This window comes from Ambystoma mexicanum, chromosome 6q, assembly GCF_040938575.1.
Source record: "Ambystoma mexicanum isolate Mex_15411 chromosome 6q, UKY_AmexF1_1, whole genome shotgun sequence".
NCBI classification, from domain to species: Eukaryota; Metazoa; Chordata; class Amphibia; order Caudata; family Ambystomatidae; genus Ambystoma; species Ambystoma mexicanum.
In genome coordinates, this window is record NC_090937.1 from 978,199,611 (window position 1) to 978,220,589 (window position 20,979).

A 20,979-nucleotide genomic window follows, 5' to 3' on the forward strand; every position below is an offset into this window, starting at 1 on the left:
TAGCAACGCACGCTTCGCGTTATTCTGCATCCAGCAGCGTAACACTCACCATGCCTGCAGCCTGCATCCAGTCTTCTGCCACGCCCGCCTCGAATCCGGAGCTCCTAAAACAAAGGGAAAAGAAAGGGACAAGGTTAGAAAACAAACTTATTTCTATTCCACACCTGATTCTGCATCCATCTTGTCTCCGGACCTCTAAAGAACATCATTTCTGCACGCGCAGCACCTCCAGCTGCAGCGCCATAATCGCCAGTCTCCACAGCATCCTTCGGGTCGGCACTGCCTCCATCATTTCTTCGCCGAACTTCGGCACCTAGGAGACAAAAGAAAACCACAAGGTGAGCCGAGGGAACCAACAAATATAATTCTTACCACCATAGACTTAGCTGATTTACCACCGGAGACATCCTTTTGTGACTCTCCATATTTTCACGTGCCGCATCTGTAAAGAGAGACAAAACAACATGTTTTCCTCGTGCAACATTTACCGACAGCGCCGGGTAATACAGACTCTTACCTGAGCGCCACCAGCTGCCACAAGAGCATCTTTTCACGAGCCAGCTGCAAGACAAGAAAGGAAGGGAGGGGAACAAGGGTGAACATCGACATATTGAACTCTATGAACTTAATACTTACTGTTCCTCACCAGGAACCTCTGAGTCAATACTCTCCAGAACTCTCCCGAGCCTTCAAACCAGTGAAGTAACTGGAATCGTCGCGCCCCTGCAAATCCACGCAGGATGGAGAGCTCATCTTTCAAGAATATAAGGTGAGATTGCTGTGAGGGCATTTCGGAGGTGATTAGTTGGGGAGGACTGTGGGGGTGCCATCACTTGAATCCACAAGTGGCTAAATCCATCTCTCCACTTGCAGGAGAATATTTCTACGGCTTAAGCAGACAAGATTAGGAGGGCAGATCCAGTCAGTCATCGCTGCACTACGCATCACGTGGGTGGAGACCGCAGCTGTCCGGGTCCGACCGACTCCCCTGTGGGAGCCAGGTGAGCGTAACACAGGTAAACATTCCTCAACACATGGGGAAAGGGGGGAAAAAACAACATAAGAAAGCCTCTGAACATCGGGTTCAGAAGGGGAAACACAGAGAAAAATCCAAGGGTCCTGAGCCTGTCACCAAGGGAAAGTCTGTCCCTCCTCCTACTCGCGGAACAGAGATAAGTGAGGAACCTTATCAGGAGAGGGTTATCCCCAGTTCAAGACAATGGGACCCGGAGGACATTGATAGAATGAGGAGGAGGATGTCCTTTTTTGTAGATTTATACGAAAAAGACCCACATTTCTTCCATAGCTATCATAGTACTGCAGCTACCTCTGCCCCTTCGGGATCCAAAGACCCTCAACCTCCTACTAAGAGACTCCGTACATAGACTCCAGTTCAGGGGTTGATTTCAGACCCTTTTAGTGTTGAGCCTTACCAACATTATGGTGAAGAGTCGGAAGTACAAATGCTGGACGACAAGACTGGGGTCGATTACTATGGAGACGATGAGGACCAGGAAGAGGAGGAGGAGGAAGACGAGGTGGAGGCCTATTGTCTCGACTCCCCTATTCCCAAGGACCCTCCTGTGAATGACTCACTGGTTGACAATCGGCCTTTACTTAATGAGGTTTTAGCCAAGGCTGCAGCCCATTTCCAAATTGACACTCGGGGTGCCCAAGAGGAGAGAGATTTTGCAGAGGAAATTCTAGGGGACAAAAAAAATACATTGCCCAAACTATCCCCATTTTAGAATCAATTCAACGCAGAATCGATCCTTCTCTGGTGACCCATAATCTTACTAGGGCAGTTAACCCACGAGTAGAAAAACTATTTAGGGCCACTCCCTCTGACCCACTGTACATAAGGGGTCAGCTAAAACCCAACTCATTAGTGGATACAACCACCAGAAAGAGAGCAGGAACACCACTAGCAACCTCCGGACAAAGAGAGCAAGAGAATATATGCTCTAGGGAGGAAAGTGGCATCCACATCGGCTTACCAAGCACGCATTGCCAATACCATCACTCTGTTAGCAAGCTGCAAATGTCACCAATGGGAACAGGTAGCTGCCCTCATTGTCTCTGCACCAGAACCTCTAAAGAGCCAGTTGGCCCAAATTGCGTCAGACGGAAGATCAGTGTCTGGATGCATTCTCAAGGCAAACTTCGATGCTGCAGACAATGCAGGGAGGCTGATGGCAGAAGGCACAGTGATTAAATGACACCCTTGGCTAAGGCAATCAGGGTTTAAACCCGACACCCAAGCCGCCCTAGAACCAAATGTCCTGTTTGGGAAAACAGTGGAGGAATCACTGAAGACGGCTAAGGACGAATATGACACCTTAAAGTCCCTCGGCCAACTAACAAATAAGCCCCCAGGCCAACAGGGAAATAACAATTGTCACTTTCGTGGCCAAAACTCCCAGATAGGGTCCAGTTGCTATCAGAACCAAGGAACCTCATGGGGCGGCAACCAACAGGCTACCCAAAGTTTCTCCAGAGGTCAAAAGAGGGGCCGCGTTAGGGGGGGAGGCAGCCCAGGTAGAGGCGCTACACCTCCAAATAAACAGCAGTGACGTTCCGCTCCGGGTCCCTTCCCATGCATCCCGAGTAGGCGGTGTGCATTTCCATCTTCACCCACGCATGGGAAGGGATCACTTCGGACAGATGGGTGCTGTACACAGTGTCCGCGGGATACTATATAGAGCTACTGGAACACCCCCGCAACCATCCTCCAAGACAGAAGATACACTCCTTGGAGCACCAAAGAATCCTCCTCGAGGAGATCATTCTTCTTGCAAAGGACACAATAGAACTTGTCCCGGGCAACCAGGTAAACGAGGGTATTTATTCAACTTACTTCCTTGTTCCAAAAAAAGATCGAACGATGCGCCCAGTATTAGAGTTGCGTCCTGCAAACAAGTATGTCAAGCCACAAAAATTCTGCATGACTACACTACAGGAAGTAATCCCCCTATTAAAAGAAGGAGATGACATGGCAACGTTAGATATGAAAGATAACTGTTTTCATAATTCCATGTTCCCAGACAACCAGCACTACCAGTTCGAGGTGCTGCCCTTCGGGATAGCCTCGGCTCCAAGGGTATTCACCAAGGTACTGGTGGTGGTGGTGGCGCACCTACGCAAGGAGGCAATCCCAGTGTACCCTTACCTGGAGGACTGGCTCATCACAGGGGAAACCCCCGCAATTTGCAGATCCAGCATTCAAAGAACAATCGACCTCCTCTTCCAATTGGGCTTCTCAATCAATGAGAAAAGAAATCAAGCCTGGTGCCAAGCACCTCGAAACAGTTCCTAGGAGCTGACCTAGACGCCCAAGAGGGGTTAGCCTTTCCATCGGAGGAATTTGCAGCAACAGATTCCGAATTCTTTCCTCTATCAGTCCGGTCGCCAGATAAGGGTGCGCAAAGCGATGTGTTTACTAGGCATGATGGCATCATGCATTTACCTGGTTCCCCACGCCCGCCTGCGCATGCGACCCATGCAGGAATGGTTGACGAAACAGTGGTCTCAGCAAGTGGTCAGTGGGATGGTCTAGTGGTTGTTTCACCAACACTAGTACGGAGTCTTCGCTGGTGGACAAGAGAGAATCTTACAAAGGGGGGAAACCCTTTTATGATCCAGAAATACAAGCCGTCGTCACAACAGACGCATCCCTGTCAGGGTGGGGAGCTCACCTCCTTCACCACACAGTTCAGGGTCTCTGGTCTCGCACAGTGGCTCAGAATCACATCAACCTGCAAGAAATTCTGTCAGTCTTCAGAGCGCTTTGGGCGTTCAAGCCCCACCTATCCAACCTCTCAGTGCAGGTCCTAACAGACAGCATGATGGCGATGTTTTACATAAACAAACAAGGGGGCACTCGTTTGCCAGATCTATCCAAGCTTACCCAGAAAATCTGGAGATGGGCACTCAGACAGAACATTTACCTGTCATCCCATCATGTTCCAGGGGATCTCAATTCACTAGCGACGCTTTGTGCAGAGATCCCCTCCCAGAGGAACACGAATGGTGACTACACAAAGAAGTTGTAGAAGATCTCTTCTCTCAGTGGGGTTTCCCAACTGTAGACCTGTTCGCCACAAGCGAAAACACACAATGCCCATATTTCGCATCCAGGTTCCTCCAGCCAGGCTCCAAGGGGAACGCTCTATGGATGAATTGGTCAGGGATGTTTGCCTATGCTTTTCCACCAATCCCTCTGATAAGGAAGGTGGTCAACAAGATACACAGGGAATCGACGACGCTCATCCTAGTTGCTCTTATCTGAGTGAGACAACCGTGGTTTCCACACTTATGCAAACTGGCAGGGTGCGACCCCCATCAAACGCCTGTGCTGGTACAATCTACTCTCACAGCACAGAGGACAAACCGTGCATCCCCAACCCAACGAACTTGGCAGCATGGCTCCTGAAGTCCTAGAGTTTGGCCATCTCAATTTACCCTACAGATGCATGGACATCTTGAAAGAGTCTAGAAAACCTAACACAAGACACTGTTACTTTGATCAGTGTAAATGATTAGTTATTTGGTGCCAGAATAAGCAAATGAAGCCTATTGATTGCACTCCTTCCAATATTGTCACCTATATGCTCCACTTAATGGATGCAGGGTTGGTATTTAATTCACTCAAGGTACACCTGGCGGCGTTGTCAGCTTACACTTCCCATAAAAATGTCATGGTGGAAAGTGCCAGTGGTGAAAGCCTTCATGGAAGGGGTAAAGAGACTCCACCCTCCAATTTCTAACCCACCACCAGGTCCGGACCTTAATGTGGTGCTTGCTAAACTCATGGGTCCTCCATTCGAACCCATGCATAAAGCTAGTCTCAAACACCTGACTTATAAAACTGCCTTCTTAGTAGCCATTACATCCATAAGAAGGGTCAGTGAAATTCAGGCTCTGTCAGTGCAGGATCCTTTCTTTACTGTTCATAAGGATAAACTGGTTTTACGCACTCACCCTAGGTTTTCATCTAAGTTCATTTCAAAATTCCATGTTAACCAATCCATTGAGCTACCGGCCTTCTTCCAAGAACCCAAAAGCTCTGCTGAGGTGAAACTCCACACATTAGATGTGAGGAGTGCGGTCCTCTACTATGTGGACAAGACCAGGCCGCTAAGAAAGACAGATCAACTGTTCGTCTCTGTAGCTCTAGGCAGAGAAGGAGATTGCTTCTCTAAAGGTGCCATCTCTAAATGGATCGTCGGATGTATCCAATTGTGCTACTCCCTTTCAGACAAAACCCTGCCTTCTACGCTGAGGGCCCACTCCACAAGAGGTACTGGAGCCACTCTGACTTTCATTGCAAATGTACCCCTTGACAACATTTGCAAAACAGCTACATGGAGCTCTATTCACACCTTTACTCAGCATTACTGCATTGACACTCATTCCAAGACAGATACTCAAGTGGGACAAGCAGTTCTAAGACATTTGTTCGCTCATGACCCTTCTCACATCCCACCTCCTTCTAACACTACTCTCTAATCTATGCACAGCATGTGATCTAAGCAGATTCCACAAGCCTCAGAAGCGATACATTACTCACCGTAATTGTATTTCTGATGCTTGTATCAGCTTAGATTCACATGCGCCCGCCCTTCCTCCCCTCTGAGAGAAGGCGCATGGATGCTTGTAGTCTTATCTCTTATTTGCTTGGATACTCTACTCACGCTACTCTTTATGCTACCACATGTCAGAAAAAATAAAATCTGAGGGTCCTACACACGTGAGGGATCATGGGTACAGTGGACGTCGCACTGGCACGCCCAGTTCGACGCCCCTTTTCGAGTTTCAAAAAACGAACTGTAATACTCCGCAGCTTCCACTAGATGTCGGCCTATGCACAGCATGTGAATCTAAGCAGATACAAGCATCAGAAATATGATTACGGTGAGTAATGTCTCCCATACCACTTTATTATAACTTAAAGCCTAAAACATATATTCACTCAGATTAATATCCAATACACGTGCAAAATTGCTAAAGTGCAAAGCCTACTCAGAGCAACAAACAAGCATTCAATTAAGGATACATTTTAGGTCATGTTAAAATGGTCTAGTCCATTTGTGCAAAAAGGACAATGTGCAAAAACTGATATTTAGCATCACGCCCATTCAGATAAAGTCTGATTTGTAAAGAGAAATTAGTAATTGAGATGTTCCTGCAGTTACATCATTAAAAAACACAATAGTATTGCGAATTAAAACTTATATGTAAACCTATATGTGAGCTCAATGATAATCACCATAATATTGACTAAAAGAGTCATTTATATACAATGTTAAAATTAAATTCACTACACAATTCCAAATGGGGACAGTTGATCCTCAATTATGTCCAAAAGACGAGTAAGTGATAAGACCAGTAAGAGATTCTCACCCCCATACAGTGTGTCCATTAAAAAGTCCCTTGATTAGCTATTTACACCAATAGTAAATTTGCCAAAGACTGCTAGTCTAGCAGTTTCAAAGTTAGGGTAGAGAATGACAAGGTGTTTTAAGGTTAATTGCTGCAAAGGCAAAAGCGGGACGTATTAGTGTTAGACATTTTTAGGGTGCCAGTGTCTATCATTCATACGAAGTTGATACAATTTCAATCTTATTTTAAAAAATCAAGCCTTGTCGCAGGGAAAACACAGTAGATGCAGTGAACGCGGTTTTCTTTTTCACAAAGCGTGCATAATCCTTGTAGGAACTGTATCCACCGATTGTCTCAATCGTACACGGCCAATCATACTCAAAATGTTTTTTCTTTACATATGATGGACGTGAACAGAGGTTTTGACTCTTTACCTCTATAGTACTCTAATCATTTTCGCATCAAACCGTACAAGTGATATGGAGGTTGTTTGCATGCATCCAGTTGGAAATTTTAACCTATCACAGTCAACATGAAGACATCACCTGTACGAGACATGATCCTTTTCCAATAATTCTTTTTTGGGTGGTATATTTGGGGGTTAATAATGGGGTATCTGAGCAGTAGATGGCAAGATACTCTATGGCTGTCTGAATATTCACCTTTTTAATTTTAGCTTTAATTAAGTAGAGGTTGTCCACACATGAATTATAAATAACTTCCTAACTGGTTTACTTGCCAAACATTAAAAAAAAGCACTGAAATGCACCACCTCCTCCAGTTAAAGTATGGTGCCACAAGGACATGTCCATCTAGGTTCTGTGCAGCAGATTGGTCTGGCACACGACCTTGATGGCCACAGCCTGCACAGCCAAGAACTTGCCTGGTGCACCATAGAAATGCAAACAATAATCCAGACGCACATCATATATACAGTAAAAAGTAATCATTGGTTAAAAAATGCACACAGTCAATCGCTCAGGGAATTTACAAATATTAAGAGCAGTAGCATTTATACATTAAACTATAAAAAATTAATGTGCAGTACTACTATCCTTCTTTGTAATATCCATGCTAGTTTTAAAAAGTTGTCCACAGCAGAAATAATGTGCTCGCTTCTAATCTGTGGATTGAAAGTGCCAGTGCATCTCAAAATAATCTAAACCAACTAGAAGTCAAAACTGGTTGGTAAAAGCCATACTTTCTAATTTTCATATAAAGCAGTATGAATAGAACAGCATGGGCACGCATCAACTGCATTATTTGTTCTGATAGCATGATGTTGTGGATAATGGTAGAATGCCCAGCCAAGGTTTAGGTAAAGCAATTTCATATGAAAATACTCCATTAAATATGCATACTGTCCAAACCCAAAGATTGATCTGCTTTCAACATACAAGACAGAAATAGACCTTCCATATACTGTAGAACTATTACTGCTTCTGTCCAGTGTATAAAAGCACAAAAAAAACATGTCAACATTCTAAGTGGTCTCTATTAGAATACCCACTGTTTTTAGTCTATTGAACTTAATGCTGCAGGCAAACAATACACTTTGTTGTACTAAATTAAACAATATATTTGAAGATATTTATCTTTAAGTTTGACTTGCACTAGTTGCATAGTTTGTCCACGGAGAGACCTGTTATTTTACATTGTTCCTTGATCTTTAGAGTTTTTTTGTTTTCCACTATGACCCGCTCCATTCAAATCTCAATCTTGCAATTTTGAATGCACGTAGGAACTGCTTACACTTGCAGCCTAGTCCCCTAATTTCAATTAGGAAAAGTTATTTGTGTTTGGTTGAAATATGTTCCCATTCAACAGTTAAAGATCGGCCTAATCGTCATAAGTGGTTTTCGCCCGCATTAGCTGAACTTAAAATCGCTAAAAGGCAAGCTGAACATACTTGGCATAAAAACAAAACGGATGATAATCTGCAAGCTTGGAAACATTGAAAAGCGTTATAGAGTGATGACTATAGAAGCTAAGAAATCCTTCTATGATGTGCAAATAAACCAAGCCTGAGATAAAACTAAAGAGCTCTTTCGTCTCTTTAGGTTATGGGAAAAACCTACTGTTTGTAATCCCTTGATCAAACCCACTACAAATGACTGTAGTAGAGTCCAGAAGGCTTTTGCAGACAAACTCTTGAAGGCACAAAAGAAAATTGAGCAAGAATTACTAATTTCTCCTTTGCCCAATCCTCTGTTAGCACCAAAAATATCTAAATTAGGTATCCCTATTAGTACCTTAGGTAATCATAATTTTGCAGAACCAAATCTAGCTGAAACATTGTTGTTATTGAAAGATATGCATCCCACAAATTGCCCAGGTGAACTTTTTCCATCAAAATATATACTGGAACATCAAGAACTGTTTGCGCCTTTTCTTTGCAGTTTTATAAAGTCCTCTTTCTGTACAGGTTCTATCCCTCACTCTATTAAAAATGTGGCCGTCACCCCTTTGGTCTTAAATTAGTTGTGTCTGATGGATCCAGACATTGTTTTTTATCAATCACAAACACACTATTTTTCCTTAAACTTATAGATAAGGCAGCGACCATCCAGCTACAATCCCATGTGTTCAACTCTGGCATACTACATGTGAAGCAATCAGGGTTTCGAAGCTTCCATGGAATGGAAACAGCTTTATTGGATCTTCAAACACATATGTTGGATAAATTGGAACATAGCAAGTCGGGGCTGGTGACGTTATTAGATCTATCGGCAGCCTTCGACTTGCTAGACCATAAGATCCTGCTCAACAGAATGGCGTCGGTCGGTGGACTCTCTAAAAATGCCATGTCCTGGCTTAGATCTTTTTTGGAGGGTCGTCAACCTCGTGTCCACTGGGGTGACTGTACTTCTGAGCCACAGGTCATTACATGTGGAGTCCCCCAGGGAGCATGTCTCCCTCCCCTGTTGTTCAATATTTACATTCTTCCCTTATGTATCGAGCTGGAATCCTTAGGAATATTTTTCTGTAACTATGCAGCTGACTTCCAATTAGTATTGAACATAACTGGGAATTATGAGGCTGATCAGCAAACGGTAGCCAAAGCATACAAAGTCATAAAGCAATGGATGTCAACTAATTGGCTCTGTTTGAATGCTGCTAAAACCAAGCTGATGCTTTTCGGCTCTCAGCATGCCCAATCCAAACTAAGCCAAGACTACAATTGTTTCATGATAGAAGGTGCTAAAATTAAAACCGTAAAGAAAGTTAAGACCTTGGGTACCTATATGGAGGAAAACTTGGATAGCGAGGCACATGTCACTGCCATCTCTACTAATACAAACTATCACCTAAAGGTTTGGAGACAAGTAGCCCCATTGATTTCAGTAGAAAATCGCATAAAACTTGTGAGAGCAGTAATATTGCCTTGTGTTGACTATTGCAATGCACTGCTGGGGGGAGCTAATAAAACTGACATCCAACAGCTGCAGAGGATACAAAATGCAGCTGTCAGAATCATCTTTCAGGTGAAAAGTTTCAGAACCCACCAGTGCAGCCAGGAAAAAACTGCACTGGCTTCCAGTGGCAGCTAGGATCCAATTTAAAATACTTACCATGTGTCATAAATGTATTTTTGGAAATGCTCCCGCATATTTGAAGGAGAAAATCAATGTCTACCAACCAACAAGAAGTTCACGCTCCTCAGTTGGATCTATGTTAGTTTTGCCCCAGATAAAAATGTCTCGTGGCTTAGGTCAGGCCTTTTGTGTCTGAGGCGCGCAAGCCTGGAACTCTCTTCCGACACAGATGCACACGACAGAGAACCACCTTGTGTTTCGTAAACAGTTGAAGACAATACTGTTTAAATAGATTAATTCCAGCTTAGCTAGTCTTCTACCTCTATCTTTCGGCGCCTGGATGCCTAAGGGCTTTGGCGCCTTATAAGTGTAATTAACATAACATTCCATATGTAGTTTTCGTGGGAAAATATTGCCATAAGTCAATACCCCAGAGTGTCTCCTTCGTGATGAGAAAGTTAAGTGGAATGCAAACAATCTTCTGTTAAAATATAAAACTGTAGCTCAAATTGGAGTTGCTTGTAATTAAGGTGAGAGTATTCTATAAATAGCCGAGACTGAGAGCATTGACCATAAACTTTACATTGTTTAACTGGGCCATGCGGAGGTCCCAGTTAAAGCCATGACATATTGTAGTGCTTTCCTAGTCGCCAAAAGATCTGGCAAACTCTACTCGCGCCTGAATCAATACAGTATGGTTTTACAAGCAGCTACTGGTCCATTCACAATGGGCCCAGTTATACATTCCCTGTGATCATTGGGGTTCTTATTGGCAGGGCCAGCAGATTTTAGGAGCTTATTTTCGCTAGCACAATTTCTGATTTGACCCCAAACATCAGCACTATAAAATGCTGAGGAGCAATAAAAGTTCTACAAAGTTCTAGGGCAGGACTTCATGACTCTGCCCCCAGACACCTTGGAATCCCTAGAATGACCCTTCCCGCCTTTCCAATGTAAGTTCACTTTTCAGAACTTGATGAGGCCATGGGCCTTTATTTACGCTAACTCCCAGATAATCAAATGCCTTCATTGTAATGATACTCTCCTGATAAATGTAATTTCAGGGATTTTCGTGCATTACACACAAATTGCATGAGCATTTCTTTTGGCGGCCAGTGGGAGTTTTCAATATTGGAATACATTAATTGGGTAATAAGGTATTGTCATTCAATATAGGTCCATTGGCGTTCAATAACATTCTTGTGGACTCATTCATGAATATTGGGGAAAAAAAGGTATGGGTCTGGCGCATATGCGTGTGCATGACTGTTGCACACCCTCTGGAACAATTGGGTTGTATTGCTCTCTACACCCTTTCAACTGTTGCATAGTTATTATTGAAGGAAAATCATGGTTTATAAACAAATAACTCAGATATTTTGAGATTGAACAATGTAGGCCATAGGAGAGAAGGCTCTACACAATAGAATGCTGTCTTGCAGTCAAAGGCAGCATTTTGAGCTTCTCCCTTTTCCCCTTTGTCACTGCAAACGTTCACATGAGTAGATGGAGCCTTAAGTACCTGATTGCCTGTGCGAACGCTCAGACGAGAGCCTACCTGGCGATATGATGGTGTATCATTATCCCTGCACCACTCGTCTCAATGATGCAAAAGAACTTTACCATAGACTTTACCTAAACTGCCCAGAAGGGATAGTGGACGATAATTTAAATTACCAGTCTTGGTTCTTTTTTGTTATGAATGAGGACTGTCTGCATTATATATACCATGGATCGGGGATCCAATGGTGCTTGGACGTGGTGTTGAACAATGTCATAAGGAAAGAAAAGAAACGGAGATTTGTTGCTCGTATTTTTAAAATGTTTCACTGTAGCCTATATGGTCCGGATGCTTTGACTAACGTTTGGGAAGCCAGAGCTTTCACAATTAAGTAATGCAGCTTTTTGAGACTCGAGGAGGGCTATAAAAACTAGGGGGTGCTGGAACTTTCATCACAAGTCGGATTTTGGTTGTTTTTCTAGAGATTATCGGAATGATTGAGCTATTGCTCGTCTAGCACTGTTTGCAGTACCTTTGTTGTAACCATTATTATACATAATTGTTGAATTACTAGGTGTAACTGTTTCATAGGAGCTCCTTGTGACGCAGATCAAAGATTTGACCACGTTAGCTGAGGACTTTAAGCAACAGCTCTGATTTGGCTGCCCCACATTCTTTGTGAAACCATGATTCACAGCTTGCTGTACATTTCTGAGAGGTTGGGAATTGACAGCTAACATAGGTTTATACTAAATCTACCACATTCTCTTGAGACCTAATAGAAAATCTGGGGCAACGGGGGACCAGACACCCAGGAACTCAAAAACAGATATAAGTAATCGAAAGTTTGGGGATGGCAGCCAAGTGGTTAATGCTCAGTCATGCTTTTGGCCTTGCCATAGGTAGAGAGCTGAGCTACCAACTGGAATCCCTACCACACAACAGAGGGAAGCACTGTGATCAAGCCAATAGTTAGTCTGAAATTGTTTTCCAGCAAGGTAGCAGGTTTCTAAGCATCAGTTGTCAAAAACATGTCGACATTCTAAGTAGTGTCTACCCAGTGTTTTTAGTCTATTGAACTTAATGCTGCAGGCAAACAATACACTTTGTTGTACTACATTATAACAATGTATTTGAAGATATTTATCTTTAGGTTTGACTTGCACTAGTTGCATAGTTTGTCCACGGAGAGACCTTTTATTTTACATTGTTCCTTGACCTTTAGAGTTTTCTTGTTCTCCACTATGACCCGCTCCATTCAAATTTCAAACTTGCAATTTTGAATGCACGTAGGAACTGCTTACGTTTGCAGCCTAGGTATAGTCCCCTAATTTAAATTAGGAAAAGTTATTTGTGTTTGGTTGAAATATGTTATGTGATTATATGAATAGACTAAACAAATAGTGGTCAGTGGAAAGCATTTAATTGTAACCACTGGCATTGCTCTGGGTGGCTTCTGTTTAATCGTTATGCCATTACAATAGAGAACTTAGACCTAGGCAAATCATTCTTGGTGGCAAGGCCAATACTCCTTTTCAGATCCATGGCCACCTTCTGTAATACCACGGGCAAGCTGAGCACTATTAAATGGAAGCTGCCCAGAGTAATGCCAGTGGTTTTGATTATTAATACACAATTATTTAACTTAAGAATACCACCGATTTTCTATTTGTGATCCAGTCTACGGTCTTAACTTGCTGCTTCAGAGCTTTTTCCTGCACACCAGTGTTGTTGTAATAAGATTGTTAGAGACATGTCAGTAGTGTGTGAACACAAATATAGCCCAGGTGTCTTCAATGTTTAGCTCTCCGTATGTTTTGGACTACACCTATCAGCCCTAGCTAGTACCCAGTGGTAAAGCATCATGGGAGATGTTGTAGTCTAAAACATCTGGAGAGCCAAAGGTTGCAAACGCATGATATATAGGCACTATTCCTTGACTTTTGGGATTGTAACTTGGCCTATAATATTAAACTAACACCCGCTGCTCACTATACTGAACTAGATTAAGGATATAGTATGCTAGTTTATACTGGCGGTCACACAAGGAGACGTCCACAAGCTCTTCCTCTGTTACACATATTCTCAATTTGGGCTCTAAAAATCTGCATGGCTGTAAACCCGGATTATAAGAACGCTGTTAGGCTTCAAATCAGGCAAACTGAGGGTACTGGCAAGTAATTCTTAATTGTCACTGCAACTGTTTAGTATACCTAGCAATACATGTGAAAAATTTAATTTGCTTTTAATTGAGGGTATTGTTAATGTTCACACTTACCCTGCGACTCAGATGAAATGATATTGGAGGAAAGTAATACACACACCCATAACGTTAGTTCAACGAAATCAGTCGAGCAATACAATTAAGAAACCTGTGCATGGAAATGGGTACTTCTTTGCCTTTCGTCTTGCACACACTGTGCGCTCTTCCGCCTGCTGTTTGTATTCTGCTCCATCACCTCATCCTGCAAACACTGAAGTCCGTTTACTGTCCCTATTGTCTCCATCCCAGGGATGGACTGGCCTAAAGGGAACTCGGGAGATTTCCCGGTAGGCCTCTGCACCCTGGGCCTTTTGTGGGGCCTTGCCACATTTTTCCATAGGAAAAGTGTGGGGCTTGCTAAGAATGTGTAATATGGGGCCACTATGAACATTATTTCCAGGGCCTCTTTTGGTTCTCAGTCCACCCCTGCGGCCCATCCTATTTTGCAATGTTTAGCAGCCATTTTATCAACAGGGCTGGCTCATATAGTGCAATTAGATCTTCATGGTACTTACTTGCCTTGTGTAGTACGATCGCCCTGGCATATGTCTCTTGGTACTGAATTCTATTGTCTGTTGGTGCTCCATTCCAATTCTACTACCTCGTATCCCCTCAAATGTTTTATAGCGCCTTATTCCTCTATATCTTGTTCCTATTCTTGTATAACCTGTTTGCACCTTATTTTAGCATGCACAAGTTATGATACATACTTTGTGGAGCGCGTGTACTGTACTCTGCATTTCTGGTTTCTTGACGCGAAGTAAAGCTGGGATGTATGCACGAGGTAACAGGACTGAGATCAAGTAGCTATAGAGCAAAGTGAGCAGATTAGTCTAGCCCAGTGGTGCCTGGTGTTGGCTTTCTATGCAAGTGAGACCATTTCCTCATTAAAGGAGAGTGAGGCAAAGTGATTTGAATATGAAAAGGGGCCGAAGTTGTGGCGCTTGATGGGGGCAGCCCAAGCATTCATTCGGTTCCGTTTAATCTCTGCCCCTGTGCACAGACCCCTAGTAGGAGATATTTTACGGGGATGCTTTTGGAGCAGAGGGAAGGCTAAGGGGCGTCGGAAGCTCGTGGGTCAGGGACAGACTGCCTACCATTTGTGTGGCTTTATGAAACGAGAGCTGCGCATTTCCTAAATAAAACCCTGACACGAAGCACTTGAATCCAATCGTACACAGATGAAACGTTTCTAATGAAAGCTGTCAGAAGTGTTACCGTTGTATTGAAGGACACTTATGTCTAGCCTAGATTGTGTCTCTCGTTGTTGTGTGTTGAGTTCTTCGCCAGGTCCCTGAGGTGGTGATCGCTCAGCACTTCTGGAACGTGTTTCGCCAGAGTGTATGCGAATAATCCTGCTTAAATGCTTTGTGGATATGACATTACATGTAAACGAAGGAAGGTCGTTTATTATGCGTTAAGTAATGCGTTTCTCTTTTTGTTGTACATTTTACTGCAGGACTCGCGAAAGTCTGGCTTCTAATACTTCGAGTATCGTGGAAAGTAACAGGCGTCAGAACCCAGCTCTCAGTCCTGCTCATGGGGGGATTATTCCGCCGTTCAACTTCCGCCCCACAACCGCAGACCCCTCAACAACTGACGCCGAAAAACTCCAAAAACCTGCTAACTGCCTGCAAGCTTCTGTGACTAGTGTTTGATATCCACGCGACCTCAGAGCTTCTCCTCTCATCCAAGTTTACGGACACTGACCGATGTTTACATCCTCACAGAACAGTCACCATGACCACATTTTGTGGGTCTTGCTAAAAACAACTGTGCTCTTGCGTAGCCGAAGGGCAACAAAACCAATACCACCGCCAGCGGAAACAAATTCATTTTTGTATGATGTGCTTTTTTTTTTTCTTTTCATTTGCAGTTTTCGAATGAGGGAACAGCAGCCAGAGAAATCTGTACACGTTTTCCTTTTGCACGGTACTCCTACCATGAGCACGTACACATGAAAGTCATGACACTGACCGTGTCATCTGCATATTCAGAGTATTGTAGTTGCCAGCTCCATTTTGAACTGCCCACCCCCACACCCAAGGCCTCCCATAACGGAAGTCCACTCGTGCAGTGGTTCAGTATACCGCAGAGCTCTGACCCTAAACATATTGGCGAAACAAACGGCACGCTGCTTTCGAAAGCACATGCCAGAGTTACCGTGAGAGAAAAGTGCCAAACTAGATCACATAGGATTGTCACGGCGCGCGTTATTTCTATGCTAGTGCTTGCCACCCTGTGTGCTTCTTGCTATAGCGTGAAGGAATGAAAGGAACAAACGCTTGACCGGTTCGAATCTTACGTTTGTCAGAAATGTAGCCCTTAGTCCTACCTAATGCCACACAGGATCCTGGCCTACACACGAAGCAAGTGTCACATGCCAACATTGGCATGGGTGCAGCATTAAATAACTCACGGAAGGAAACAATATTTCTTTATGGTTATGGCTCCAGTATTAAAAATAAATCCATTTAATCTTTGTGGTGCTGCTGATATTTCTAATCCACTGTAACATGAAAAGAGTTAATACTTTGTATGTACAAAAAGGGAGTTCTCTTTCTGCTACAAAAACAAGTGTGGCCTGATGACTTGATTTCTTTCTAATGGAAGGATATTATTCTATTTTATTTAGCTTTTGATTATGATGCCTAAATTAGGCTTTTGAAAATGACATTTTTTTATGGCAATTAAAATAAACCGTGCTGGGGTGGGGGGGGGGGGGTTGCGTTTTGGACTTTTAGTTGGATTTAGAGTATTTGCAATTCATTGTATTGTTACTTACAATTCGGAGAAGAGACATTGAACCTGAAATCCCACGTTTCCACTTCGATTGACGGGCCTGCTCTCAATTCTGCAAGTGGTGGCTGAATGTGATTTTTCGCTTAAACGAATGTGCAAGTTCGTGTACTCTGTGAAAATATTTTTTCATCTGTAGTGCTGGAGACAACAGAAGCCTGCGCCGAGAAGAAGCAGAGACGCACCATACGCAGTATTAACTCACAAATCATGGTTTGAAGAATACAGGCACGCTGCCACATTTGGAAATTGAGACAAATTGGAAATACTTTTGCAGCCTTCAGCGCAAACACCCCATACAGCTTGTAGAGAAGGCGGACATTGGAATGAAATACAAATAGAATCTACCTAAAACCTCTGCTGTCTATCAATCGAAGTGTTTACAGATTTAGGTGACTCTGAATCTCTGCGTTGCATTCAATGTTAAAGAGTCAACACAAACTATTGGCAGTTTGCACACTTGATATGTATTATTTCTATAATACAACATGTTTCTTTTATGGATTTTTTTAAAAAAACTTTTTACATATAACTACCTCCATGAATTTGATGATAAAAAAAACTGAAGCAATGTAAAAATGTATTGTAAAAAAAGTATGTTTTGAAACTTTGCTAGGTTAGCTATTCTCTTACCTATGTCCCTGCTCATGTATGAAGTCATGTTTTCATTACCATGGTTTCCTTTTGTATTACAAAACGTTTTTTTTTCTCCAGGGGGCTAGTGGGAGTCCATTGTCAATAGTGAAAGGGAGATGAGACATGGAAATCATCTCCCGCATCCCTGCTTTAATTTTCTTCCTGAAGTCAACTGGTAATTGTGTTGCATCAGAACGCATAGGCTTGCTCTAAGCATGATTGGCAGGTTGACTTTTGTACAACAGAAGGCTTGTCAAATATTTGAATTGCCTACTTTCAAATAAGTTAGATTAGCTGACGCAGATGTTACTTTCCTCAAGGTAATAAAAGCTAAAAGGGTCGTAACTCTGGCAGGTAACCTGTGAGTGACTGAATGTGACATTAGGCATAATAGCTTAATAAATGCAAGCAGGATTTTACTGTATGCTAGGAGGGAGTTTTGCAGCCAAGACTGCCTTGTATAAATGTGTTTGCACTGAAAAACTATTAAAAATACTTGGTCTCTGGTTGCTGTAAAGGTCATCCAAGATGGATGTTTTGTTTATATTGTATAGTATTTCATATGAAATAATTACAGTCCATGAAATGTCTTCCCTAATGTTACTGATTTATAACAGCACATTTGTAACATGGTTTTTATTGTGTTGGTGTACCATATTGTAAAGGATGTTTACTTGTCATGCTTAGCATAATAACTTAAAAAGGATAAAATAACAGGGATTTTTGTAAGCCTATATTTGAAAGTCCCTCCATATGATAATATTGTGTTCATGTTGTTTCTGTAGTGTTTTGTGAAATATCCATTTTGGATTGTGTTAATTTTTAAAATATTAAATAACATTTGGTTATTTGCTTTAAGTAAGCAGACTTTTTGTGCACCGGGACATACCTGGGTCTCCTCCACACATCGTCCATCGTGACCTAATGTGCGATTTACAGCTCGATACTTCGCATTCCGAACTTGTTTGAGATCCCTATATTTACCAAATTTTACAGTACTTTTTTTGGTGCTTCCCCTGCAACCCTGAAATTTTCCTTTCTTCCTACCGGTGTCATAGAAGACATGCCCCCTGACCCCTTCCAGGCACTTTCATCATCTTCTATCTCACTTCTCAGGATCTCTTTACTTCTGATCATCCCCACCCTGTGGCTCGCATCTTATTTCAGTGCTTCGTATATATAGTGTGCATTACAAAAAGTTTCTCCCCGCCATCAATTTTCCTGTCTAAATAGATAATGGAAAGTTCACATTGGCTGCTTGTTGCAAACCTTACTAGAGAGTCCTGTTGACACCCTTTCAGTGGATGTAAGCTAAAAGTCAGATCCATCGGCAGACAATAGACTTGTTCTTCTTCAGTGTTTAAGAATAGTTGAGTAAGTGCAACCTGATGAGGGTGCTACTGAAGTATACGTCAGTTTACACGTCTAAGAAGCAAAATAATATGTTTGTAGTGTGATTCTTTCGAGTTAGTGACACAGGATCGTCACACTCGCCTTCGCCTTAGAATATTCTTTGTATCAGATTGTATATTAAAATCTCGAATAGAGGATAGTTCTCTCAAAAGCCCCCTCTGATTATCCCAAGAAGAGAAGGTAGGCCAACATTCCCTCTTTGGTGCGGGTCTGCATGGCTGTACTTTACACAGATAATTCTCGTGCTTTATATTGATTGTGCATTGTTTTCCCCATACCAAATGTCTGCCTTCTTTCTTCAATGTCTGGTTTCTCGATAGTTATCCAAATGTCGAATTTTCTGAAGGGCAGCACCAGCACAATAAAAAAATGATGGCACTTACCCATTCCTTCATGCCCCTACTTTGATATCCTGGATTCTGCTGCTATTTCACAATCCCTACCCAGGGCAACTGAGGATGAATCAAAGATTTTTGCATAGTACTATCTGATTTTGATAATCCAATTAATTTCTCACTGGGTGCAGTTATGTAGACTCTTGGTTTGGGGGGGGGGGGAGTGTAAACATGCCTTCCAGGGCTCATTTTCACCTTTCTAGACTCTTAAGATCTAATTTTTTAGTTTCACACCTGCAAAATCTTTTTTTTATTTTATATAATCTAAATCATCTGACTGTATACCCCTCAGAAACCTTTTGCCCAAACAATCAACACAACTGCATGAAAGATCCCTGCTGCTTTTGTGGAGGCTCTTGTACGGGTATGCCCTGACGTGGGTCCCAAACCCGCTGGGCCTAGAGAACCAAGCCACTCATCACTGATTGCACCCACCAAGGCCGAAACATGTCTGTGGGGTGCTTGTGGTCTCATACAGGGGGATATGACCTAGCAGTTTTTCAGCCTCCTACACCATTACAGAACTATTGTCTGGAGGGTTGCCCAGAGCTGTGCCTGTGGTTATGATTTATTCAAAACCTTCCAGCCATCAACCTTTTGTTTTGCGCCAGTATCTCCCTCCCCAAGGGCATGATCACAATTGGCATATCTGGGGTGCCGGTGTAAGTGGAAGCAGAGGCTGAAACAGAAAGTTTGCCATGGTGTGCCGGCAAGTTATTCACTGCACACACTCACTGAGGTGGATTGTGTGCTCAAGTTCTGGGGCAGGGTGGCAGCATGGATGTGGAAGACAGCGCATGTGTGAGGTGAAGGGTTGTCTGAAGGTAGGCATGAGGAGAGAGAGATAGCATGACAGCGAGGAGAGAATGCTATACATGGAGCACAGGCTTGTACTGTAAAATAAAACCCACTTACTGAGAAATTAATACATATTCCAAGGGTGCTAATGAAAGAATACCCATCTTCCTTGAAGGTTCATTTTGCCCTAAGTCATAGCTCTGTGTTAAATAACATCAGAGAAAAACTAATTTGTCTGCAGCAATCCGTGTAATCTTCATTATCACTGTAGAAATCTGCTGTATAATGTCAGACTACTAAACATTAGAAATACCTAGATACCTCTGTTCGTTGGCAAGCAATGATATGAAGTTCAGTATACCCTAAAGGTTTTGCAATTTGTGGCAGGCCTCCTCCAGAAGTGCATACTATGCTTTGACATCTTGGGAAGTAGCAAAAGGACCAGGAGGATAGCTCAGGGACAATGCTTTTGTCTTGGAAGTAAGACAACACTGGTTCGAATCCCAGTCTAATCACTGCCTGCCTATTTGGACAATAAAGCTAAATTCTGCGTTTGGGAAATAATGAACATGCATTCTTCTCTTGCAGTGTGTATTTCCCCAGGGGTTCTGCTGCCCTTGCTACACATTCCTGCTTCTTCCGCATGGACCCAGATTTATGACACTTGGTTGAAAACTCCTACTTTTCTGTAGTGGAGGAGGGGATTGCAACCTCAACTGGTCAAGTGTGCTTCGGCGGGCAATGTTGCAGACTCTTTTGCTGTATAATACCAGTGGTGACAGTCCCTCAATACATTTATTTCCACTGTGAAACTAAAAGTATTGGAATTGTTTGCAATTAAGGGTTTTGGACGCTGTTTTGACATTGGTGAGCATTTGCTCACCATGATGTCCATGTCTGACTTCGATACATTAAATTATTTCTGCGTGCTGCCCATTAATGAGAGCCATTGCTCTAATTAAAATCAGTGTGATGATGATGGAATTTGGTGCATCCTAAGGGTATGGAGGTAACCAAGACGGCATTTCGGCAGTGGCTTGCTAATGGCATAGTGGTTTAATGCAATAACCTGCTATTAAATACTTATTAAAACAAGGTCCCCAAAATCTTCCACAAATAACTTTCGTTGAGGTTCTGCCAGCTTTGCAGTGTTCCAGAATGAAAACTTCGGCTCAGCTGTATGACATCTGTATTGAAGTATTTTAGAGCATCCAGGATCACCTTTGAACAATGTTCCCTCTAAGCCATGTGCATGTG

The 20,979-nt window shown here is 42.8% G+C and overlaps 1 protein-coding gene across 6 annotated transcripts in view; it reads left to right on the plus strand.

The window, feature by feature from the left end:
• Positions 1-17,974, plus strand: part of STOX2 (storkhead box 2) — a 587,281-nt gene extending 569,307 nt beyond the window's left edge. For 5 of the 6 annotated variants that reach the window (XM_069631478.1, XM_069631480.1, XM_069631483.1 and 2 more), the window contains one exon: positions 15,141-17,974. In XM_069631478.1, the coding sequence (XP_069487579.1) occupies positions 15,141-15,339 (199 nt within the window). In that variant the 3' untranslated portion in view covers positions 15,340-17,974. The remainder of the gene's footprint in view (positions 1-15,140) is intronic. The other variant, XM_069631479.1, reaches the window with a different exon arrangement.
• The last annotated feature ends 3,005 nt before the right edge of the window (positions 17,975-20,979 follow it).